At 35.2% G+C, this 26,400-nt stretch overlaps 1 protein-coding gene across 2 annotated transcripts in view; it reads right to left on the bottom strand.

Moving 5' to 3' along the window:
* LOC113056640 (integrin alpha-9-like) overlaps positions 1–26,400 on the bottom strand; it is an 86,845-nt gene that overhangs the window by 44,142 nt on the left and 16,303 nt on the right. For both annotated transcript variants that reach the window (XM_026223424.1, XM_026223425.1), the window contains exons 4-15: positions 22,688–22,811; positions 19,005–19,072; positions 16,731–16,860; positions 16,565–16,650; positions 16,415–16,477; positions 15,376–15,513; positions 14,352–14,457; positions 9,205–9,299; positions 8,032–8,122; positions 6,600–6,645; positions 6,350–6,504; positions 3,903–4,063 (exon numbers count right to left, since the gene is read on the bottom strand). In XM_026223424.1, the coding sequence (XP_026079209.1) occupies positions 3,903–4,063; positions 6,350–6,504; positions 6,600–6,645; positions 8,032–8,122; positions 9,205–9,299; positions 14,352–14,457; positions 15,376–15,513; positions 16,415–16,477; positions 16,565–16,650; positions 16,731–16,860; positions 19,005–19,072; positions 22,688–22,811 (1,263 nt within the window). The remainder of the gene's footprint in view (positions 1–3,902; positions 4,064–6,349; positions 6,505–6,599; positions 6,646–8,031; positions 8,123–9,204; positions 9,300–14,351; positions 14,458–15,375; positions 15,514–16,414; positions 16,478–16,564; positions 16,651–16,730; positions 16,861–19,004; positions 19,073–22,687; positions 22,812–26,400) is intronic.

Genomic DNA, 26,400 nt, shown 5'->3' with positions numbered 1-26,400 from the left:
ATGGAATTTGAAAAAAAAACTTGGCTATTTGCATGATTTTTAAATTCTTAATTTTCCTTTTCAGAATTGGGACTTTATCTTGCAATTCTGAGTTTATGTGCATTTACATTTATGCATTTAGCAGATGCTTTTATCCAAAGTGACTTCCAGTGCTTTTAGGCTATACATTTTTATTTAAAAAAAATTTTTTTACCAGTATGTGTGTTGCCTGGGAATTGAACCCATGACCTTTTGCGCTGGTGACGCAATGCTCTACCACTGATTTTTACAATTGTGAGATTTTTAATCTGACAATTAATACTTGTATTCTTTGTAGTCCAAATTGTTAGGAAAAATTAAGAAGTTTTATTTATTTATTTATTTATCATTTTGGCTATTTATAGTAAAGTATCCATCGCCCAAAACCGTACACTAATTTACTCATCAAGTTAGTTTGTAAAATACGTATCATTGAAAAGTTTAAGGGTCAGTAAGATTTAATTAATTATAAATATTTAATTAATACTTTTATTCAATAAACGTGACTGTAAATACATTTATAATGTTACAAAATATTTCTATTTTAAATAAATGAGGTTTACTTCTTTTCATCACAATAATCCACTGAAGGCAAAAAAGCGACGCCTAATGATGCTGAAAATTCAGCATTGCATCACAGAAACAAAATAACATTTTACAGTACAGTATCAACAGTTATTTCAAACTATTTTTTTGTTTGAAGAAATGCAACCTTTATAAGAAAAAGAGACTGTATTCATTAAGTCTTACAGAACCCAAACTTTTGAACACTAGTGAAACTATGAGCTGCTTTATCACCCTGTGCATACAGTATAAAAGCAGCCCATGATAAAACCGCCGTAAAGCCATGCCTGGCATGATTAGTTTAAACAATCTTATAACGCGTCACAGACACAGATGCTTTTCTTACCCAAACTTTAAACAGAGCAGCCCTGCTAATGCAAACATTTCTCACAAACGCACAAAGAATCCAGCGCAATAAAAGTGCGACTCACGTAAATACAGCTGACAGGTTAATGCTAAGCTGCGCTAACAAGGTCAATTAACTTCAGACTGAGCTGACAGTGTTTACTATGATCACAACATTGATATGCATACTCTGGACTTAGAAATATAATCAAATGCATACTATAATTAGCAGCGCAAATTCAACATTAGATGTGCATGCTCTGAAGAAAACGTGAGAGAGGTTTGCACAAACCAAAAATAGTGTTGAAGTGGGATAGGATGAAAAACACACCAAAGCACCGCTAAAAACAGTCTATGCCGGAGGATTACAGATAAGACGGCAGTTTTCTCCACATGGAGCTAATAAAGACTCAACTTGGATGGAAACCCGTGTAAACCCTTCGATGTGGGACATTCAGACTGTAAGTTTCTCCAGTTTCTCCACTGACAGACAGGATTCAAGTCAAATCTACCGAGACAAGTGTGTTCTTCCAGATAAACGAGTGTCTTTACTCCAGACGAAGGCGGTTTATGCTGCTTGATCCGTTAAGGTTCACCCAGTGAGATCCACATGACACCCAGAACACGAGGAAAACCTTTTACCAACAAGATCGAATTCTCAGCAGCCATTAAAACATATCTATCTGTATTTGTGATTGCTTCAAAACACGTAAACTACACTGACTCACAGACCATGTGCAATAAATAAAGCAGCTCTCTAAATAATTAAGGCCTGAGAAAGTGATTGTAGGGTGTTTGATAGGATGTACAAACACAATGACAGATGCGGACACAAATCTGCAGTGACCACAAACAAGATGAAATATTAAGATGCATTACATCTCCACTTCCCTACAGCATTCATTGGTTTAAAGCTCAAGCAGGACATTTAAGGGTCACTGTTTAAAAAAGGTGATTTTTTTTAAGGCTTAAAGTCATGGCACTAAATGCTAACAAAATATAAGACGTAGTGCAAAAAACGTAATTTTAAATGCATGCATATGTAAAAAATATGCATAAAGCATTAGCCATTCAAGTCTTTTTAATGCACATGTTAATGAAGGAAGACAAAATGCACACAGTTTTGTAGATCTCAGTCTTAAATCTGCACATGTGTGAATGTGCTTGAGTAAACGCATGAAGACCAGGTCAGCAAACCCTGCACTGTATCGTTACTGCTTGTATTTTTTGGTTAATGCATATTTGTATCATGCGCTGTTCCATATAAAGCAGGGATAGGTGCATGGTATGGGTTGAACCCTTGCTATGGAGAAGTGGCCTGCAGAGGCTCATAAAGCAGCACCAGTGAAGTTTACAGCCTCCTTGTTAAGAGCTCAAGCTCCACGTCGCCCTGAGGATACTGACGCTGACCGAACACCGGGAAGGCAGACTATTACCAGCAGACAGACAACAAGAGCCCAACTGTGCGGCCACAATGACCACTGTCTCAGCAGAGTCACTAGACAAGGTCTCTCATTAAGAGCCCGCATTTCAAAGGTGGTTGTTTGTCACCTGATGATGAGACTTTATTATAGGTGAACTTCTCTTTTGAGCTGCCACATGACTTAATCAGAGCTCGGCACCAAACACAGGCAAATGTCTGACGTCCACTGAGGGCAAGACTGCAGTAAACAGCAGCACAGTTTGAAATGGCTTCAGAATACAGCACAAGAGTCATTCTCCAAATTGCAACAAATAAAAACTACTATTTTGAAGCGATTACAGAAAAATGCACATGGACTTATTAGGTGCATGTTGATGGAGTAAAATAATGTTCATCAATAATAATCTGTGATCCTGATACAACTGGACTGAGGCCTCTATGACAACAAGCCACAGTTAAGTCAACATGAAACGGCATCCACAACCCAGTTACTTGCATAATATGACATATTTCCCAATGAAATGCTATAATATATGAGCAACAAAGTAAGCTGAGAGTTTATTCCATCAGGAATTGAATGCATTTTTTAAAGTTGTTGTTAGAAGGCAAATTTTACTTAATTAAAAAATAATCAGAAAATGTATGGATGCATAATAATTTTTTTAATTATATATATATATATATATATATATATATATATATATATATATATTTATTTAATTATATATTAATTAATGCATTATCATTGAAATTTGTTAAGCATTTTCATTTTTTTAAGACTTAACTGTTGGTTAGGTTTTTAGGAAGGCTGCTTAATTTAAAATTGTGTCCAAAAAAAAATCTGCTTAACAGCTATATGATTATATATATATATTTTTTTTTTTTTTATAAAAAAAACTTTAATATTATCTACTTCATTGATGCTAAATTTAAAAACATTGCTTAAATTAGTTTAAAAAATAAAAAAGATTTTTCCAATTATATATTGTATCAGCTACAAAACAAAAGCAGACAAATGTCGAAAGTTCTGGTATATTTAAAATGTATGATTTCGATTGCAATCTGCAAAAGAGTGAAAAAAGTGGAAACTGCGATGAGGTATAAAATAATGTCTTCTGAATTATCAGTGTATGTGAAAATCTGCTGAGAATTGAACCAGGCTCAGGGGAAGATGGGAATCATGTCTGTTTTTCTGCAGATTAAGGGATAATACAAGTCTTCTTCATCTTACACCTTGCAAAAATGCTATATTTTGTGAGAAAGTGTGATGTACTAAAGCAAAACAAGAACTATTTTGAAATGAGCAATCAAAAATGAGTAAGAAACAAGCAATAAATTTCATTCAGCAATTTTGATGCCGGTAGATGTTATTGTTATTGGTTATTAACGTTTTATGAAAGATAACTACTAAAAACTTTATTCTTTGGGATAACATGAATAGATGCACAGTAAGACCCCTAACAGGGGTACATTTTCTCTTCATGTTGACTCTAAAGGACAAATCCCTGACCCTTCGGAGCATGCAGTTGTGGGATATAAGAGGAAAACTCACCCTCACGAAGGACGTGTAGTGATGGCACTGCGGTCGGTTGATCTCCAGGCTGAAACGCTGACTTACAGCACCTGTCTGCTCTCCACCGTTTCCAAAATACACCCGCACCGGCAGACCTCTGTGTCTCTTGTCTGAATCTGCCGTTAGATTGTACAGCAGCTCTGAGGAGAAGTACACAAACACACATTTCAGAAAGACAACAATGTGGAAACATCTCTGAAAAACACTCACTATCAGAAGCGTTCCAGCGCAAACTCTGGGATTTAAAAACAACGTCAAGTAAGAGTTCCCACTGTCAAGTCGTGGAAATGAGAGAAAACAGTACAAGAACATTTCTGGGGTCATGTACAAGAGTTAAATATTTGTGATTAATTTCTGAAAGTCTGAGAAAAAGGCAAGGGCATGTAGACGAACATCATTCAAAATGTCCTGATGAATCTCACACAGAAATCTGTAGGTAATATTTCACCCCAAAATGAATAAATAAAATGTAAATGAATGAATTAATTAATTAATAATTAAAATATAAATAATAAAATAAAAATAAAATAAACTAATTAATAAATAATAAAAATTGAATGAATGAATGAATGAAATGTGAATGAAGGAATAAATAAAAAAATCTAATAAATAAAAGGAAATAAATAAAATGCAAAAGATTAAATACATTTTGACAACTTCCCTCCAAAATACTAATCTTATTCTCATTACAGTTATACAGGGATTTATTTTAAAAACACGTTTAATTTATTATAACTAATAACAATAAGTGTACTCATAATTGTAGATAATAAAAATATTATATTTTCACATTAATACAAATATTTTTTTTGCATTACAGACATGAGAACAAAAAGAAAATGTGCTGAATTGTCATTAAAAAAATATATGTAAAATGTAAAGTAATAATAATTGATCTTTGGGCTTTTAATTGCTCAATGCGCTAAAAATGTGTACTTGCAATTCTGTATATAACTGCATACTTGACCAACAAAAATCTTGAATCTTGTAAACGTTTCAAGTACTTTATATGAAATATAATAACATTTTTGCTCTTTTGGTTTTGGGATAAAATAGGATCCAGACATCTCTTAGGTGAGATTCATCCATCCACACGCTTTTCCAAAAACCAGAAAATTGATCAAAAAACACAGAACCCTTGGACGCGGCCCCAGAAATAGCTGCTTTCTTTCCACAACTTGATGAATTTCTTTACAGCTTTTGTTAAATTCATCCAGATGAGGTCAAATGTGTGACTGCAGGACCATTCCTGCGATCTTGAGGTTGAGAAAGAGCTATTATTACCCTGCTCTCTCACAGGATATTACTCTGATGAACGTCTGTGAGCAGGAAGGACCGATGCAGGGGTTGTTGTTTTAATGCATCCAGCTGTGAGCGCACCATGAGCTCACAGAAGCAGGGCGTCTCCAAAACACAAGGTGCTGCAGTTCTTTCCAGCGCGGGTGCCAAGTGGAGTAACACTGGTGCTCTGTACTTCTCAGAAACCTCCCTTTATATAACACCCCCATTATGCACTCCATGCCCCACAAGGCCACACCCACTCAACAAGCAGTGGCCACACCCAAAAGTTGAGCAAGCGGTCATTTGTGTCGAGTCCCTGCGGCTGCACAGTGTCCATCTTGTCAAGTTAAACAAAAACATGCAGCCACGCTCATCGAGTCGAGTCATGAAAATAGAAATAATAAAATAAAAATACTAGATTTGATGAAAAACAAGTCTTCTCTGAGTCATTTTAAAACAGTGATATCGGATATAACATTATGTTAGGACCAAAAGTGATTTTTTTTTTATCTAACATTTGATGATATTTCATAATGGTCTGTTCTAGGCCTGTCTGTGTGTTGACAGAGTGAAATAAAGTTCAGCACAACATGCACTGACCTCCGGTTCAGGACTGTTTGCTCCACGGGTCATGAGAGCGAAGACACAGCGGTTAGTTAAAAACAAGAGTTATCAAGAGCGGCTAGTTATGGGTTTATTGTGTCTGCAGACACCTGTCAATCATACGAATGTGTATTCAAGTGGTGTTGAATGTGTGACATTAAACAATAGACATACGATAAAATTTGATTAAGAATAAAATAATTTCAAATAAAATTTCAGACGAATAAAAAAAACGCAATTTCAAACAATAAAATATAAATTATAAAATATAATTTTAAATAATAAAAATAAAATAAAATAATAAAAGGTAATAAAATAAATTATTCTAAAATAAAAAATAAATAATAATATTAAGAATAATAAAAAATATAATAGAATAAAAAATTAAAATAATAAAAAATAATACAATAAATAATAATAAATAATTAAATTGAAAACTTATCAATTTAATAATATTTTTATAAATATTATTTTTATAAAACTTCATGAAATAAAATAAAATAAAATAAAATAAAATAAATAATATTTCCACAGAGACTCACCTATGTGGCCAGGTACTTGTTTTCCTCGAAAGCTCATGCAGATACTGACGTTGAAGCAGTTGAGATGCTGAGGGCCCTCGTGACACTGCGGTACTGTGATGTTTATCGAGACGGGGAGAAAGATGGAGACGTCTACAGAGATCACCGGCCTGGATCTGTCACAATCAACAGCAAATAAGCTCAAAGCTACATCTGAATGAGGAATTGATGTAAATACAAGCTTTTGCTGGCTCAGAAGTGCACAACTTACCTTAACAAAACCACACTGTCAGCCATGAACGCCCCTATCGTCACATCTGATATGGGGGAAAAAAAAAATATATAATGTTTTTCTGGAAGGCCAGGAATAATTTCATACACTCGGTGATACTATGCTGCTAGAAAAGATGCACAAAACTTGTAGCTTTAATACTAAATACCTTTAAAATGCTATTTATGGGCTGACAAAGTACAAAGACGTTAAGGTAGGATTCGTGTTGTCATGTTAACTAAAATTAAAACTACTGGAGATCAGTAATTTAGATAGAGTTGAAAAAACAGAACATTAAGTCTCTGGGGTATATTTGTAGAAATAGCCAAAAATACATTGTACGGGTCAAAATTAAAGATTTTTAAGTAAAGATCATGTTCCATGAAGATATTTGGTAAATTGTCTACTGTAAATATTAAAACTTAATTTTTGATTAGTACATTTATCATAGTTTATAGTTTACATTATGCATTTTGCAGATGCTTTTATCCGAAGCGACTTACAGTGAATTCCATTCATTATGTATGATCCCTGGGAACTGAACCCACAACCTTTTGCACTGCTAATGCAATGCTTTACCACTTAGCCACAGGAACCATTAGTAATATGCATTGCTGAGAACTTCATTTTGACAACTTTAAAGGTGATTTTCTCAGTATTTAGTTTTAATTTTTTTATTTCTTTTTTTTTTGCATCCTCAGATTCCAGATTTTCAAATAGTTGTATCTCGGCCAAATATTGTCCTCCTAACAAACCATACATCAATGGAAAGCTGATTTATTCATCATATGACCCTTATGACCAGGGTTTTGTGGTCCAGGGTCACATCCTGTATATGAAACAGATCAAGCATTTCTTTTTTAATTAAAGATGAAGCTTCCTTTGTTTGATTTTCTGTCTCGTCTTTGTTTAATTGGTGTGTCCACTGTGGAATGCTGTAAATAAAATGTTTGCTGGCCGCAGAACTATGAAATAAGAGCAGACCAAATGTGTCAAAGAACGGTTAGGAAAATTAAGCAAACACTCAATCTGCATTCCCTGGATTAGCACAGAACGGGACGTTCTCCATTATATAATTAATCTCTCTTACACAAGAGTCTTCTGTGGACTCGAAAAAAGCATCTTCACAGCAGTTTTCACCTCATGAGTCGAGACACATCGGATCACATGTTGTGACGAATCACTGGTGTCTTAAGTTACGCATTGACTTTTAATACTTCAGAGGTTTCCAGAATGGAATAAACTCACTGGAGGCTGGTAAAAACGTTACATGTTTCCCATCTTTACGCGGAGATCGCAGAAGGCCAATGTAAGTGGTCTGGCACCGGTCGTGGTTTCTCACTGAATGTGGTCGGTTTTGATCTAGTTAATTCGGAACATTCTCAGTGTTCATTCGAGGAGAACTAGCCAAATGTCTAAAGCAAAGCCAAACCTGGATATCCGTTTCCATCCATGTCCACATTGCCGGAAATCGACTGGCCGAACATTTGGAGGGTGGGGTTGATGCTTCGCCCAGACAGTCTCTGCATACGATCCAGGTGAGACAGAAAATCACATCAATTAATCAAAAACACCAATTCTGACCAAATCATTAATAAATCATTCTCTTATTCCATGTAGTTCATTTATTAAATATTTTAGCTAATTATGCTTTCAGCTAGCGATATCATGTATCACTCTCAGCTCCAATAATTTTTTTCCCTCTAAATCAGCACAAAAGCCAGTGGATTCCAACTGGACCTACTAGTTAGCCATCAATCAAACTGCTAAACTGCATGAGCTTTAATATTTCACAGTAAAACAAGTGATGCACTGCCAGCTAACCCAATCTTTTGGATTTATTTTAATACGGACACAAGTAAAGCTCAATAGCACCATAAATAAATGAAAGGTCTAAACGAATGGTTTACAGTATACAGTACTGTTGAGAGCTGAGAACGGAAAAATAAATTAATTATAAATAAAATAAAATTCACATATTGGAATTTGTTTTTATGTTTCTGAATCAAGTGTTGTTGAATCTGTAGCAAATACAATTAAATATAAAAATTAAACAATAAAATAAAAATAATATAATTGAAAAAATTATGCAATTAAATAAAATGAAAAAAAAATACATTTAATTTAAATTATTATTTTAATTTAGATATTTTAATTCATTTACATTTTTAAATGTAAACATTTAAATAAAAAAATAATTCAATTATTAAAATAAGATAAAAAAAAATAATCATTCTAAAAGAAAATAAATAATAAAAAACTAATATTAAAATAAAATGCACTAAAATAATACAACGGTTTTGTTTACAAAAACAAAAAGACTGGGATTTGTATTTTAAGGTCTCTGAATCAAGTGTTGCTGTATGTGAAGCACATAAAATATATTATAATAAAATAAAAATAAATAATACAATTTAATATAAATAATGAAATAAATTCAAATAAAAAGTACATTCATTTAATAAAATAAAAATAATAAATTGAAATAAAATTATTGTAAAACAAAATAAATAATAAAATATTAATTTATAAAATATAATGAAATTAAAGAAAATACATAATAAATAAATAATAGCAAACAAATAAAAAGAAAATGGTTAATTACCATTGAGTATTTCTTAACTATTCCTGTAGCATCACCGTGGTAGATGTAGACCGCTCCTCCATAGTCATCCTCTTTGGGGGCTCCAATAGCTACATCTACAGCACAAAAGACAAACACAGAAGTCAGTGAGAAAGATGGAAACAAGGGAGAAAGACAGAATAAATTGGGGTACACACTGTATATTATAACATTATAAAATTTACAACTAATTTGTCATTTGAGACAAATTTGAGGGATTTAAAACCTTTTTTTTTTTTTATGTTGGGCAGACTTGTCTAAACTTGACTACAGCTAGTGTTGGGTGTTACTTTAATGAAATGACTTATCCACTTATCCATTACCGTTCATTTTTAGTTAATTTACTTACAGTTACTTATAAAGAACTTGTGCTACATGCTGTAAATAACTTCAATAATAAAATCAATATCAAATTTGAAAACTACATTTACAGTCTAAGGATCAAATTGAAAGCATCGTCTTTAACCCTCTGTGCACTAATGCATTCACTTTCATTTTTTCCTGATTCACAGAGAAACCTTAAATACTCAGATACAGATAAGAGTAAAGTCAATCGAATCTAAAAACTATTTTTATTTGTGTATACTGACAATAACAAAATATTGTGCTTTTGTAAAATAAACAAAACAAACAGAGTGTGCTTTCTGCCGTCTCGGTCTCCATTAGCAACTTTCTTCGCATCACAAACTCACAAAATACTTAACACAGAGAAATGAGGAATATGTCTATAGAAAGCTTGAAATGTCTACTTTTAAATGAACGAAATCAAATAAAAAATACATTGTACGGGTCAAAATTAAAGATTTTATGCTCAATTCCGATTTTTTGAAAAAATTAGATTTTTTTGCAAGGCCGTTCACATTTCCAATTAAATGCGACCTTTTGTGATCTCCTGTGTGAACGTGAAATGACCCAGAAGTGACCCGCATGTGCAAAAGAGTACTCAACGGTGAACGATGACACGCGTTGTTTGCGGAAGTAGCTAACGTTAAACATGGATGTCAACAACAGTGTAGTCAAAAACGGAGCTCTTTTTGCAATATTAATATTATTTGGTTCGGAGGCTTTTTATTTTTCGCTGGCATTGGAGCCAGGATCATCTGTAACCACGCTCGGCCATTTCACTGGAAATGTTTTCGTAAACCGCCCGGTTCCGATAAGAGCCCTCGAGTTTGGCCTGAATAGAGCTGTCACCCCAAATATTAATTCAATCCGTGACCGCGCTTCCCTTCCATTGACTGGTCTCAGCAGTATTGTCCACCATGGTTGTTGTTTATCTTCTCGTTCCCGCCTACTTCAACGTCGAATTATGAGGTTTGTAGCGTATCAATGACGTGCGGGTCGGATACATGTGGCCTGGCCGTTCAGACAGAGGTCGCATTTCAAAAGATCGGATACGTATCGGATTCAGGACCACATACCCAAGTGGCCTGGGTCACATTTGAAAAGATCGGATCTGTGTCGTTCAGACTGTCATGAAAAGATCAGATACAGGTCGCATAGGGGCAAAAAAATCGGAATTGGGTCGTTTCAGCCTGCAGTGTGAACGTAGCCTCTGATTTTGTAATCCGTATGGAACTAAAGCGGGGCACAGTCTCTCCCGTATCTGAAAGCTTGAAGTTTCTACTTTTAAATGAACGAATTCAACTCAAAAACAGATATTCTCAGATTATATAATCCACATGAAACTAAAGGAAGGTACAGTCTTTCCCTTATCTGAGCTCACTAAATGTAGTCACCTGCGCACAAAACCCTCACCTAGATACGGAAAAAAATATTGCACTGAGCCATTTATGCTATTTGGTTCCATTAAAAGTTCTTAAACATATAAACCTGTATGGATTTTACTAGTTTTTTCTAAAAATTTTAAGTATTACAGTTGTTTTAAAGCTAAAAGGCTAAATTATTTTATGTTTGACTAAAATTGAAAGAACAAAGAGTTTAATATCTATGTCTATGCTTTAAGGGTTACCCAACACTGAGTACAAGTCTTTAAGTCTTAACCAGGGCTACCAGTTTTAGCTGATGATGTTGCGCAATCTGACGTAATATTGAGTCGTCGTACAGTCTGCCGCGGCTTTTACTCAAGCTCTTATTGGGTTTATACAGTCTGACAAGCAGCAATCGTAAAAGTTAGAACAGAATAGCATGGTGTGCAGCTGAATTATGCCAGATTGCCAGAGACATACTGTACGACTAGAACAGAAATGCTGGAGGTGGATCTGTGTGTGTCAGGACCCCAATAAAGTCCTGTTTGCCTGTTTGCCTGAAGCCCATCTCTGTCTGAGAGTCGCTCTGCTAAGTCACTTAATGGACACTTAGGTGTTTTTGAGAGCCTGTGAAGGTCTGTGAAACTTCAGGGGGTTGAAACAGAGTCAGAAAAAAATCCATGGTGCATGAAAACAGAGTACACATTTAACTACCACATATTTTCAATGTGTTGAGTTTCGGAAACTTTTACATTTCTGTAACAGCCATGAAATTATCAGTCTGAAGCACTGGTTATCTGTACAATATCTGAGGCAGACTGGGACTTATTTCCTGGGACTGGCTTATTTACATGCAAAATTGATAGCATTTTTTAAAATGTTTTGAAAGAAGATTATTATCGGTTATAAAAATAAAATAGAATAAAATAAAAGTTAACAATGTAGGTACTATTTTTGGAAAATATGGATGATTATGTATTCACTGTCTCTGGAGTGTAATGTGAATGTGTAGCTAATAAAATAAAGTAAATAAATAAAATAAAACAAATTTTTTTTACAATAAAACAAAATAATGCAATTATTTATACAAATAATTAAGAATACAAATAAACAACAATTAACAAATTAAAGTTACAACAAATACAATTAAAAATAAAATAATAAGAAAAATAAGAAAATACAATAAAGCACAAATAAAGTGTCACGATACTTTAGAAATCATTCTAATATGCTGATTTGCTGCTCAAGAAATATTTCTGATTATTATCAATGTTTTTTGATGAACAGAAAGTTTAAAAGAACAGCATTTATTTGAAACCGAAATCTTTCGTAACATTATACATTTCTTTAGATCAATTTAATGCATCCTTTCTGACTAAAAGCATTCATTTCTTTCAAAAAGAATAAAATGTTTTGCTAACCTCAGAAAATACCCAATAAGAGGCGGGTTAAATGCAGAGAGGTTAACCTCTTGTAAACTCTTTACGGTTACAGCCTCCTAAAGCAACATTTACTACCACACTGACCCCAGAACAGTTTATCACAGATGCTTCTCAATACATGTAGGCGGCACCATTTCATTACAAGGATTCTTGATTGCTTGAATTGGTTTCTTGTTCTAAGCACTGCCAACCCCCTCAATGTCCTACATCAGAAAGATTCACTTCCTGTTTAATCCGACACATCTGTCTCCACTTATCAGATATTCCTCGGGCCATTTTAATTAGTTTCCCTAAACACATTCAGGAACAGTTACTGTACGAGAACACAGGACAGTCCATACTAAAATTACTAAAAGAGGCGACATGCAGAACATAGTGCTACAACCAAGCAATGCATCAGGTGAAGAGAGAAACCAGACGTCAGGAAAAGCCTCCGATTGGACAGCGGGAGCCAGGAAAATCGAGAGTCAGAACACTAGTCTCAGAGGAGATATCTGAGGTTTGAATCTGCTTCACGTCAAAATATCTTTTCCAGTTACTTGACAAACAATGTCTGTCTTTCTCCAATACAGCAGAAATATGATTTGTGCTTCTGTGATCATTTGAATGAAAGGAATATACCAGATAAACATGACTTGATGTGTACACACTTACAATGCACAGCTCAATATTTAAAATGTTCAAAAGTTTGGAGTCAATGTTTAAATGTTTCTGAAAGAAATCTTTTATTTTAATCAGTTTATTTGATAATAAATATAGTAAAAACTGTAATATAGTGAAATATTATTTAAACTTAAAGGGCCCTGATTTAAACAAAGTGTAAAGCGCACTTTTGCTATTTTAACGACGGAAAAACGGTCCGTGCACCGGGGAGCATTTCTGGAATGGGTTGTCCCTATCCTCTTAATAAGTAATGGGCATAATGTTCAATAAACCAATCAGAGTGTCATGCCCCATTCTCTTTAAGAGCGAAATGCGCTCACGCCATGGCAGATCCCTATTTACATGGCGGAATTTGTTGGCGGAAAAGCTGAACGCTTCTCAAGCAAAGAAACCGATCTGCTCTTGCGTGAAGTTAAAGCGCGAGAGCAGATAATCTACGGGACAAGCAGGAATCCACCAAAGCTTCCCGAGGTGAAGAAGGCATGGGATGAAGTAGAATTTCATTCATCATTATAAGTAGTAATAGGCTGAATTGCAAATAGGTAGCCTTATTCTAACACACGCAATGACTATCCATCGTTACATTTTTATATTTATGTAGCCTACACAATAATATTATTTTACACTGTAATCCTTTTGTTTTTAATATTTGGCATGTTTGTGTGATGCACATTCCTGTGTGTAATAAGCAAAGTCAACGCGCACTGTGGACCCACCTAGAGGCGCATTTTCTTCCAACGAGCTCTTTAAATAACAAAAGCATATTGCGCCATTGACTTTAGACTTGAGACCAGGTTCGAGGTGGTCTATGGCGCAGTCTATTTTCAGCTCCTTAAAATAGCAATGTGCCAGCAATGCACCTGAACGCACCTCTTTTTTAGAACCAGCACGCCCCTGGGAGCACAAATGGGCACAAATGCATTTGCTAATTAAACAACGTGGCGCTGGACAGGAAAATGCGAACAGCGCCGGACTGAAACTAGCAAACACACTTCCGCTGTGCCTTGCCTCGCATTGCGGCGGGTGTATGACAGGGCCAAAAGTAAGTGTGTTCTATTTGAATATATTGTAAATATTTCTTAAAATTTATGTGGAAACTGTAATAATTTTTTTAATTCATGAAGCAAAAAAAAAAAAATCATTTATTTTAAAAACTCACATTTTATCAATTTAATGCAACATTGCTGAATAAAAATTGTTTTTTTCAAACTCAAAATATTCCAATTTTTAGAATTGGATTGTAGAATTGGAAGCTCATGCTTTGGACTGATGTGCAATTATTTTGAGCGCAAACAAACTAACAAAACACACTGACCTTGGTAGCCATCGTCATCAATGTCCCCAAGAGAAGTGATACACTCTCCAAAATGAGCATTGTATGCATTGTCACCATTTAATATTGCAACTTCCTCCATCACTCCCTGAACAAACAAGAACAAAAAACATTGTTTATTCTCAAAACATTTGTCAAGTTGCATGAAGACACTTTCCTTCAAATCTAAGCCTTAGTTACTTATGGCATTTAATGCAAATTGGTCGTTTATAGTGTTGTTATAGTGTTGTGCCATTCAAGTGTTGTTTAAGACTAAATTGTCATCTATAAAGGAAAATTCACCCAAACATTTTAATTTGCTGATCCAAGATCAGGATGAGTTTGTTTCTTCATCAGATTTGGAGAAATGTAGCATTGCATCATTTGATCACAAATGGATCCTCTGCATTGAATGGGTGCCGTCAGAATGAGAGTCTAAACAGCTGATAAAAACATCACAATAATCCACAAATAATCCACAGCACTCCAGTCCATCAGTTAATGTATGGTAAAGCAAAAGTTTGTAAGAAACAAATCCATCATTAAAACAACTGGCTCCTTTTTCCATAATATTGCGTTCTCCAGTAAAGAAGTCGTCTGATCTGAATCAGGAGAGAAATATGCACAGATCAGGAACCATTCACAAATGAATAAACTCCCCAACAGCTCTGATGTGAGAGGATCATAGAGGATGGACTTTCTTTTTTTACTGGAGGAAGATTTATTATGAATTATGGATTCGTATTTTGGCCGGAAGAAAAGGTTTAAAGGTAAAAAGTCTTAATGATGGATTTTTTCCTTCCAGGAACAGGTTAATTTTCACTTCACAAGATGTTAATTGATGGATCTAAGTCTTGTGGATTATTGTGATGTTTTAATCAGCTGCCATTGATCATTTAATCCAAATATGTTCTGATGAAGAAACAAAATGATCTACATCCTGGATAGCCTGATGGCATTTTCAGCAGATATTCATTTCTGGATGAACTATTCCTTTAATAAGTAACACAGATGTAAGTGAACTCACGTTACCACTGCTGAGGTAAACAGAAACCTGGCCTTCATCCCGGATCTCGCTGTGCATGGGTGCTCCCACCAGCAAGTCCGACAGTCCGTCCGCGTTTAGGTCAACTGCACACAATGAGGAGCCAAAGTAAGAGCCCATCTGAAACCAAGCCGAGCCAAGAGCAAACGGGTCAGTTTACAACGCCATGCACAGGGCACATTACTTCTCAGTAAAATGCATTACCTCATACAGTTCCCTCTGGAAGAAAGTCAAGCTACAATTTAGCTACTCTACCCATATTTGAATGTATATGAAGACGAATGAAAAATGAAAACAGCTTAAATTTTTGTCCTTTTTACAAACAAAACTAGAGCATGAGTCATATATAGCACTTTAACCCTGTAAAGGCTGACTTATTAAATAATAGTCAGAAAAATAGTCATTTTTATTTAAATTTATTTATTTATTTTTAAATGGAACTTATCTTTTTTTTGCTGAGCATCATATTTCATACATCAGGCTTTTATTTTGGTGCAATTGCTGATATTTATATGGCCAAAAAGTAAGATAAAATATACAAGTAAGAAAATAAATACTCTGATTTGATTCTTTTAAAAAATATATGGATAATTTAAACTTAAAGCTGAGTTGCTTCAGTCCACTAAGTGTTTAACTTAAAATATTACAATATAAAGGATATACTTTATATAAATACATTTACACTAAAAGTTATTTTAATTGCTAAAAAAACATCAATCAAGTGTCAGAAGGCATGTAGAGTAGTAGATTGTGTACAGCAGGTTTTAGCTACATTTGAATTATGTTGATAATCACAGGCTTAGAAATTTATGTATCAAATATGATAGAGTAGATAATTATGCTTTTTGCCTTTTTTAGGGTTTCGAAAGTCCCAGTCCCTACAAATTCTCCAAAACAACTCTTTCGGTGTTCTTCAGAAAAAACTAACTTTTCCTATTAAGTAACTACAGTATGATGGATTGTGTAAACATTTTACAATTTGAATAAATTGCATTTGTAAACACCTGAGGATCATACTCACTATTTTCCCTGAGGCTTCAAAGGTCTTCACAAGAGACGTCCCTTCGATTCTGAAGACGTAAACCTAACAATATAGTTTTGAAACGTCAAAGTGAGTGTAATGCAAACAGAACCAGGAACCAATGATGCAATTTCTGCAAGACCCCCTCACTTTTCCACCACCACTGTCTTGAGGAGCACCAGCCGCCACGTCTATGGTATTCGGGGAGGAGAAGTGACCAGCTGTCACAGCATACCCTAAAAAAAAACACAAATCTGTGACGGACTAACTACAGCATGAATAGTGAAGCGGTTATTAATATCAGAGCAGGTATTACCGAGGTAACTGTATCTGTGAGGACTCAGGTTGTCTTGATTTAGGTTGTAGTGAGTATTGGATGTCATGTTAAACACTTTGACCGTTCCGGTCCAGTAGTAAGAACCAGGTGCACCCATGATAACCAGCTCCTAAAAAACAAAACAAAAAGCAATAGAGATCCATTCAAAAGCCAACAATTTTTCCGCAGGAGAAAAACACAGCTGTCGGTCAGGTGAAAGCCACTACTATGTTGTATTATCTGCTGTTGTTTTTGCTTTGATCACTCAATGGAGTCTTAAACTGAAGGAGAACTTATGCCTTCGTACTGTTTTAATTGCTCCACATTGTCACACTTCAGATAAGACAAGTCGCTTGTTTCACAAGGCCACAGCGATTGAGGAGCAAAAACTGCATTCCTTTTCTCCATAGAGATTTTTTTTTGTGATACTTTTTGTTTAAATGTTTCAAGTTGTAAAGCAATAACATATTTAGGCTGCTTCATTTAATAAATAAATAAATGCATGCATTTAGTAGACACTTTTTGTACCTAACATTTGTTCAAGGCTATGTTTAAACGACAACAATGTACTGTAGGTTACACTTATTTGCGAAAAACGTTGGTTGTAATGTTGGGTGAAGTAAATCCACACTTTGCTGTAGAAGCATTAGCAAAGTCTTGAGCAGCAACAACAGTACCATGCACTCCGCCATTGTTGTGTGCATTTATTCATCCTTGAACAAATGCATAAAATCAACATGTACTGCACATGAGTACCTAACACGTACTACGAATGTGCATGACATCAGCGTTTTCAAAGATTCCCTTGTTTGGGTGTTTACCACTGATCTATATATAATAATCTCTATTATAGATCAGTGGTGTTTACAGGGAAACATTATAACTGTGGTGTTTTCGGTCCCCAAAACTGTGTTGACGTGTAAATTAACAGGCAAAACACATTAAAAAGTGTCCGATTTTTGGCTGAAAATGTCATGTAAACGGCCCCTAAATGTAAGTAGAAGATTTGACAAAAATGTTTAATTGCGGAATTGCTCGAATATTTTAATTTTTTGGCAGTGGTTAGAAGCCAAACGATGAAGAAATTAAGAAAACAGAATAAATAAAAAAAAAACAAAGCCACTGAAAAAGTTTCGGGTCCCTGCTGTGCTCTAATCGACATGGCAGTATGCAATTCAAAAAATGCACAATTTGTCATAAATGTTTGGCTATGAATCTTTGGTGGAAAAAAAACATTTTCCCTTTTTCCGACACTCATTATCTCAGAGGTTACAAATGGAATATCCCTCATGTGACGATGAAACTGGGTCTTTACATTGCTGTTTTGAGTTCTATCAAGCCACAAATGCTTTTTCCATTTCACAATGTCTGACTGCTAAAAAAAAAAACCCACACAAATGATATTTGACTCGGTCAGTCCTGCCAAACACGTAAAAACAGCACCTCCAGCTGAGCCGACAGCATTAAGCATCAAGACATCTGTTTTAGACGCTAAAGTTCTTGAAAGGTCACTTAAGACATTCTGTCAAATGATAAAGTGCCATTTCCATCTAAACTACAAAGCAGTCAATGCAGATGCAGTGTAGTGCAATGCAGTCTGATGAATAACACCTCAGTAATTGAAACGTACAGCAAGTGAGTTTCCAGCCATATTTGCTCTCGTTTAAGAAAAGCAAACTGAAGAGGGTCAGTGAGTGATCCAGTGATGATACTGATGAACTGTTGGACATCACATCTGTCAGCATGTGTTATCGTATTTGTCCCAGACATTACATCCAAAGCCTGGACTGCATGCTTTAGATTGGAATAGATTGGCTGCACTGCAGTAAGGCTGTACAAATAAGTTTTTATCTTATTTCAGTTAGTGTTTCTTTCATGCAATGAAAATGTTTTGATGGTTTCAGTTAACAATAATAACTCAGATTTCCATTCTACACGACTAAACTCTCATTCGCATATAGGCATATTCAAATGCATATATTAAAAATATTCAGATACGAATCATTACTACTTTCATTGATCTTCATAGCCGAACAGATTTTAAATTCTGCTAAACAGAATCCTCATTTGTGTTCTGAGGAGGAAAGAGCATCATACAGGTTTGGAAAGACGTGAGTAAATGACGTAAATGATGAAAGACATCTTTAGTTGAACTATCCTTTGAAGAGTAAATATATCAATCATACTTGTGAGTCACTATGTGAGTACTCATGTACTCACCAGCCCAGAGCGCCACACATGTTAAACGCATAACACGCTCGTACTTCTACTGACCTCAGTGAAAACGCCTGCGATCCCGGCTTGGCACGAGCCGTGTTCTTCCCCATAGGTCTTTTTATGGTCTGTGAGAGTGAGTAGGGGGACAGAGAGAGAGAGAGAGAGAGAGAGGAAGGAAAAAACAACAGAGCACAAATGATTTTGCTGTGAGCCTGAGCCAGCATTTACTGGAGTTCTTCCGACATTCCGTTTGGAGTTAGTCAAAGTCCCGACTCCATCCAAGAGGAATCTGGGGGCCGAGAGACAGACTGAGAACGACCTAGCAGCTCCGTGTTCAACAAAAGCTCTCGCTCTGGAGGACTTTGAGAACGGGGGGGAAACGATGTGCTCTCCGGTTACAGAAAATATTGGTCTTGGATCCCCCTATAATACACTGCACACACATAGAAGGCCCCCGATGGCAACTCACTGGAGTCGGGAAAAGATATGGAAGGAAATATATAACACGGGAGCTGGACACAGAAACTAATTCTGATGGAGAATTCATGCAATTCCCTCCTTCGCTCTATCCGCAGCAAATCAACACATCTTGTAAAATAAGAGGAATCCTACTGGGATGATGAAATTCAAGGACAATGGAGGTGTTGAATTTAATATACTACAATAACATCTGTCAGAGGTATAATATGTGATGGGGGGAGTGATAAATAGGCGTTGAATGGCACCGGAACATTCTGGGTTCAAAACAAAGTCATTTTTGTGCATCTGTGGCATGTTGTCAATTACAAAAGAGTTTTGACTCACTTCACAGTTTGCAAATATTGTGTTCGCCATGGGGCATTTTGGGGGTAAGGCACTGCACTGGGAAGGAAATTAAAATACACTATTTTGAAATTACAGCCACAAGACTTAAACATAATGCAGTGTTACATGAGGATAGTGTAAAGAAATAGCAGACCTAATCCATGCAAAATAACATTCAATATTTCTCCTATGATCAGTATGAAATCCTCAAATACTTTTGCTTGAAATGCACAAGGAAAAAAGGTATTGATGAAGAAAAACTGCCTTAATAAAAATAACTGTGAATTCTGCTATTTAAATAAATTAATTAAAAAGTTAAATCAATAAATAAATAAGTTGAGAAATTATTTTCTTTATTATTTTATATAATAATATGCAAAATATTCAAGTAAAGCTGTTACATTTTAAATACAGAACAAACAAACAAATAAATGCAAAGTAAAATATTGTCACAATTTAAAGAAAATAATATTATGAACATGGAACATTCTTTTAATTCTAAATAAATACATAATTAAATGAGATTTTATTTTCTTGTGGTGTATAATATTATGCCACACAGTCAGGTAAGACTGATGAATTTATGAACCTGGAACATTTGAAGATATTAATAAATAAAGGAGAAGCTGAAACAGTTTTCTGTGGTATACATTATTATGTCACAAATTCAGGTAAGGCTGATAAAATTATAACCCTGTAACTATCCTTTAACAATAAGTATGTTTTGTGATCTCTCAATATCAAAGTTATTTTCATTTTTAATATTTCTTTTTCTTTTTTTGGTTGTAGCAGGGGGAGAGCACTGTGACATAATGATCTTTTGGACATGCACTGTTGTCATAATGTTTGATGAATAAAGGCTAAACCGTCTTTTATCTTGATGTGCAAAGAGTCAAATATTTAACCATCATATCCCCAGATGTGTTCTCCAAGCTCCCAGATACCGCACGCAGCCTGACGGGTCATATTTCTCTCCAGCGTGCTGCTTCTTTCTGATTCTGGAGGTGCCAGTGCTTTGATGCAAGAAAACATTAGTCTGAGGTTTTGGAGGAGGTTCAGGGTGCCATAACTCATTGTGAAGTCCATTGTGAACATATGACACAGTAAACGGTGTTGTTCTGAGGGTTTAAAGGATTAGTTCATCCAAAAATAAAAATTAGGCTGTGTTTTACTCAACCCCCTTGGCATCCTAGGTGTATATGCTTTTCTTCTTTAAAGATAAAGAATTTTTTTTATATAACGCAGACTGGATTTGTCTGAAGGAAGAGTCATATACACCTAGGATGCCTCTGGGGTAAGTAAAAAACAGCCTAAGTGAACTTAGCCTTTAAAGGTACAATTTGTTATATATTTTGTTTAGCTGATTACTAACAATATCTCTAATGTTTTCAACTACTTGTAAATCATGAGAAAATTCCCATTCTAAGCAGTGACACGGGGCAGTGCAGTCGCCTGTCAATGACGTTAGTTCTTCTTCTTCTTAGTTTTATGCCAGATTGCAAACATGGCTTATCAGGTGCATACCGCCACCTACTGTATGGGAGTATGTAGCATGGATATGAATCTAATGAAGTTAGTTATCCTTTGTTACCGCCTTTAATGACGTAGAAACCACATGTTAACAGTGTCGTGGACAAATGCGGAAGTAGCTTCGCGACAAACTTTAACTAGAAAGAGATGCCAATCTCACTTATGTTTTACTCGACAGGTGAGTTGTTTTGACTCATATCTTTACAGAAAACGTATACTATTATAACGATCAACAAGATTAGTATTATGGGGCATACGCGCCAAACGTGGGGCATCGCATCTCTATAACCATGCGAGGACGCGTCTGATCCATAGTCTGATCAAGTCTTTGCATTGACTTTGAATGTAATCGACTCGCGCAAATCGTTGAACTCGCGTTAAATCCATGATTTATCTTTCCGTTTAATTGATGGCCATCAGTGGTTGGGTAGAAGACAACAAATCCCATCATTCCACGCTCCTTCTTAGCGTCATCAAACCACACGATTGTTATTGTTTTGGTAGTGCGCCCTCTAGTGGCAGGTCCTACAACCTGTAAATTTAAGGCTTAGACTCATTTCTACAATCTGCTTCAGTGGAGTGTTTACTGGACTTCTAGTTTGATGAAGACCAGAAATTCTCCCACTAACAACCTCACAATACATTATACAGTGTCATACACATCAAAGGTTCAGTACACACTGTAATGAATCCCCGTATCATAACTGAACCACAATTTCACCTGGCATGTAGAGTGAATATGCAGGATCAGTTTTAATCTATCTCACGCGGTTCACTTGACTTTAGTCCATTATGGCACCTCATGGAATTACTCTGACCACACTGAGAAACAGTGGTTTCAGAGTTTGCACTTATTTAGTTAACCTGCTTCTACATTCATTGAACTGTGGTTCAATTATGATAATAGTTAAAAGTTTGCTCAAATGACTAACCCTAAGTATTAGCAAAAGTAAAAGTGATGTTCGCTTCAGTATTTACCACTAACACCAGGGTTCTTACACCTTTTCCAAAGTAAAATTCAAGCAATTTTCAAGCACTTTCTAAGGTGCATTTTTAAGTTTTTCCAGCAGTTTACAACTGTGGTAAAATACATGTTTACATACTTGAGTTGTTCACTTTAAAACAGATTTCTGACATTGCTTTGTCAAACACAATAGTCACATTAAGACATAAGATTCTTGCCTTTCTGTCCTCAAGTTTTAAGCCCTCTTGAAATTATAATAAAGTATTTTCTTGTATCGAGGCATCTTTTTTGTCCTTAAATTTAAAGTGACAATGACGATTAAAGTTGATTGCGTCTTACGTGGGGGAAACGGCACATCCTATTCATGACATTGTTCACATTGGTCATTTTAGCAGCGTGAAAAACAATATGGTTATTCAGTTTCGTAAAGAGCATGTCATACCTTCATAACAGGGTATGAGAGGCTGTGACTTGCCCTGGAGAGTGGCTGGGATGACGGAGCAGTATCCATGAGGGAGGATATGCTCCGATTCATAGTATACATTCTTCCAGCGGTGAGCACAGGCCTGCAGACAATACAAGAAAAAGACGAAGAGTGAGAGACGGGGACTATAGACTATAGAAGTCAGTCATGGTAGATGCTGGGTATGAAGAAAAAGACAGTACAATTACAACCCATTAAACAGACTCTACATTCCTCGCAGCCTCAGTTTGAGCATGATGATTAGCATGACAAAAGTATATATAGCTCGCACATCAGGTCTTCATCAGCATGCATAGTAATTGCACAAAGAAACAAACAGGATACACAGATGAAGCTTCTTCTCTGTATCCCAGTGGCAAATTAAATTCTGAGGCAAAACCAGATCACAGAGCCAAGTCTGGAAACGGCTGTGGATCTAATATGTCGGTGGTTTTAGAAAGCTGAGCATCTTCATTCAAACAGGTCTGATCTCTGGAACAACAGAAGCGCTCAAGACTGTTAAGGAAGCCAGAGAGCAGAAAGATACTGAGAGACAGAGAGAGAGAAAGCAGAAAGGTCATGGACCGAGGATAATAACTAAAGCAGAGCGTCATCTCCTGATGGAAATCACTGAAGGAAGTTCTTGAAAGGCAGAATGATGTTAAAGTTTCAGTTAGGCTTATAAGTTTGTTACAGAAACCCAAAGAGTCTATGCATTATACTTCTGTCTTAATGTTCTCCTTATTTTGACATACTTTTCATCAACATTTTTACATAACACTTTTCATCCTGATCTTGATTTATAATTTCTTTAAATGGGAAAAATGCTATAAACATACGATATAAATCTAAATATCCCAACGTACAAAGTGTATGTACATAAAGTACAAAAATCACAAAAGTACAAAATACTGATTAAATAATTTTTTTTTATACAAAATATAAAATGTACATATGGATTAAATAAGTAATAAAATTTGTTTTTGCATGGATTTTTTTTTTACTTTTAGGATATTAAAAAAAAAGTCAGAAAATAAGTCATGATCACAAGAAAACAACAGAACAGATCAAATAATAATAAAAATAATAATGATAATAATGCAATAAAAAAATTATAAAATATTGATTAAATAAAATGTAAAAAATAATATTTTAAAGAAATGGATTTGGTTAACTTTCGACCAAGACAAAGGAAAGCAAATTAAATAAATAATGATAATTATAATTTTAAGATACCAAGTCCAATGAATAAATAATGCATGAGCTTTAATGGCATGTGTTTATTCTAATATTTATTTATGAATAAAATGCCCCATCGGAGCTATTTTCTGCTCTCATGACACTTGTACAAGCACATGCACATGTTTTCTGTGCATTACAGACTGTAGACGCAAGAATAAAACCCAATTGGAAATCGACATGTAAATACTGCAATGACATCACTACTCTCGGTTAGATATGCATTAATATTCATCCCCATAGCACAAACTGTTTACACATCAAAGTATAATACATTGGTTTACAGTATGTGTTTCTATGAGAAAAAGAATAGAGTGGTGCAGTACTTGTCTCAGCAAACACCATTAATAAAAAAAGAAGCACACAAGACCGAATTCAACTTTAATCAAGTCATTATACACTAGGAAAAAATATGGAAATGATCAAGCAACAAACCAAAACCTTTCTGTTTTGCTCATTAATAGTTGCATGATCATATGCCACGAAGTTTCCTTTCCCTCTTTTATCAAATCCCTCATCGAGCAGCTCAGTACAGTGGAGAAACCAAATTCCCTCCAAAACGGTTTAGCTTCCTGTTTCTCATCTTCCAACAGCGCTTACACAGTCCACTGAGATAAACAACCGAGTTAAAGACATTACAGCCACACAGATTCATACGAACGCTCACACGTGATGTCAGATGACTATCTGGCAGTAGTTTGTTGTGTTGAGAAACACTGCTTGTCTGTTTGACTGTGTTGAAGCCTAAAGCAGTCCGCTCAATCTAAAGACATTCGATAACCATCTCAGCTGAACGTCAATAAAACAACCTCAGCCTAAAGACAACCAAAGGAACAAACTCCAACTTATTCCCTGGCAGCCAGTGTTGGGAAACACACAGGACAGACGTAATGAAACACGTAATGCTCAACTAAATCAGGAAGGAGTTTGAGAGGCTCTGAGTCACCGTTGATCACGGGCTTATCATAACGAGAGCTGATCGGTCACATCTGCACAACAGCTCTCTTACATGCCACACATATAAACGTGAATCTCTTCAAATACTGCTATTTGTTGCGGTGGGCCACACACTTTAAACACAAACATCTAAAATCATGCTAAAGTGCTTTCAGGTCATACACAAAATATGTTTCGTATACACACGCCTTTCATTGCAAATCTATGGAAGCTCGTTTTTGCCATGGAATAAAAAACAGACTAAAATGCTTTTTATATCACAATTCTGAGAAAGTGTCAAAATTGCGAAATATGGAGAAAAAAAGTATATTTCATGGCAGAAACAGGTTTCCATAGGTTTGCAATTAAAAAAGAAAACAAAAGGATATGATTGCAAGATCGAAACCCAGAAATCTGACTTATTTTCTTGCAATTCTGAGTTTTTCCTCACAAGTTTGTGCTATGTCTTGCAATTTTGAAGCAAAGTCTGAATTTCGCTGCTCAATATACAGCATTAAATTAAGATTGGTTCTTCATTAGAAACACAAAATATCCATAATGCTTACAAGAATACATATGAAGATATAATAAGAGGTACAAACAGCATTAAGCTACATTTCAAAACATATGTAATTATGAAAGTTTTTGCTCAAACGCCACTTTAAACCATCATCGAGTGCTTGTCATAACTTCCGAATAATAAGTAAGTGAGTGATAAGTGAGTGTGATCTAAAATGAATCTAAAATGTGATCTAAAATGGATTTGGATTTCTATAACAGGTAGACATGCACTCTTTGTACGTTTTATAATAGACTGAATGCTAGCTGATTGTCATAAACATCATTTATTGTTATAAAAATACAATGAACTGCATAAAAAATACAAACAGAAAATATATCTTCATAATCATGTCTATTTGCTTTAATATTTCACTGGTAAAAAAAAAATGTTTCTCTATATGGAAGGGCAAGAGATGATGGACAGTGCTTTCCAGATCACATAATTCAGTGGACAATAATGTTATTCTGTATAAAGAGCAATTATTTTGTTCTCAAAGAATAATTTAGTTCTCAAATACCAACGATAACAAGAACTTCTCTCTAACCAGGATACTCTTCCTTGACAAAAATAAAATACATTTTATGGCCCATTATGGATCTATTGTTTTGATTCATATGCATCATATGCAAAATCTAACAGGTTAGATGTCAGGTTTTAATGTCATACTTTTATGTTTAACATTCATTTTCATAACAGACTTAAGATATTTTCATTATTTTCATTAAAGCCAAAAATGTATTTTGCTGTCTCTTCTGATCAGTTTACTGTCCTCAAATGGTAGCATACCATAAAGCTTATGGTGCAATCAAAATATTGAAAAACCCAAGACACCTCTGTGGTGAAATAGACTATAAAAACAAATATTTATCTCTCTATAATCTGATTGCATGAGCTATGCCACATCACCACATCGGTGTGCCACATCTCCTGCCAAACGCCTCCTGATTGTGTTAGC

This window comes from Carassius auratus, chromosome 38 (genome assembly GCF_003368295.1).
Source record: "Carassius auratus strain Wakin chromosome 38, ASM336829v1, whole genome shotgun sequence".
Lineage (NCBI taxonomy): Eukaryota > Metazoa > Chordata > Actinopteri > Cypriniformes > Cyprinidae > Carassius > Carassius auratus.
Note: the sequence above shows the minus strand (reverse complement) of the source record. Positions and strands in the feature narration are given on the sequence as shown.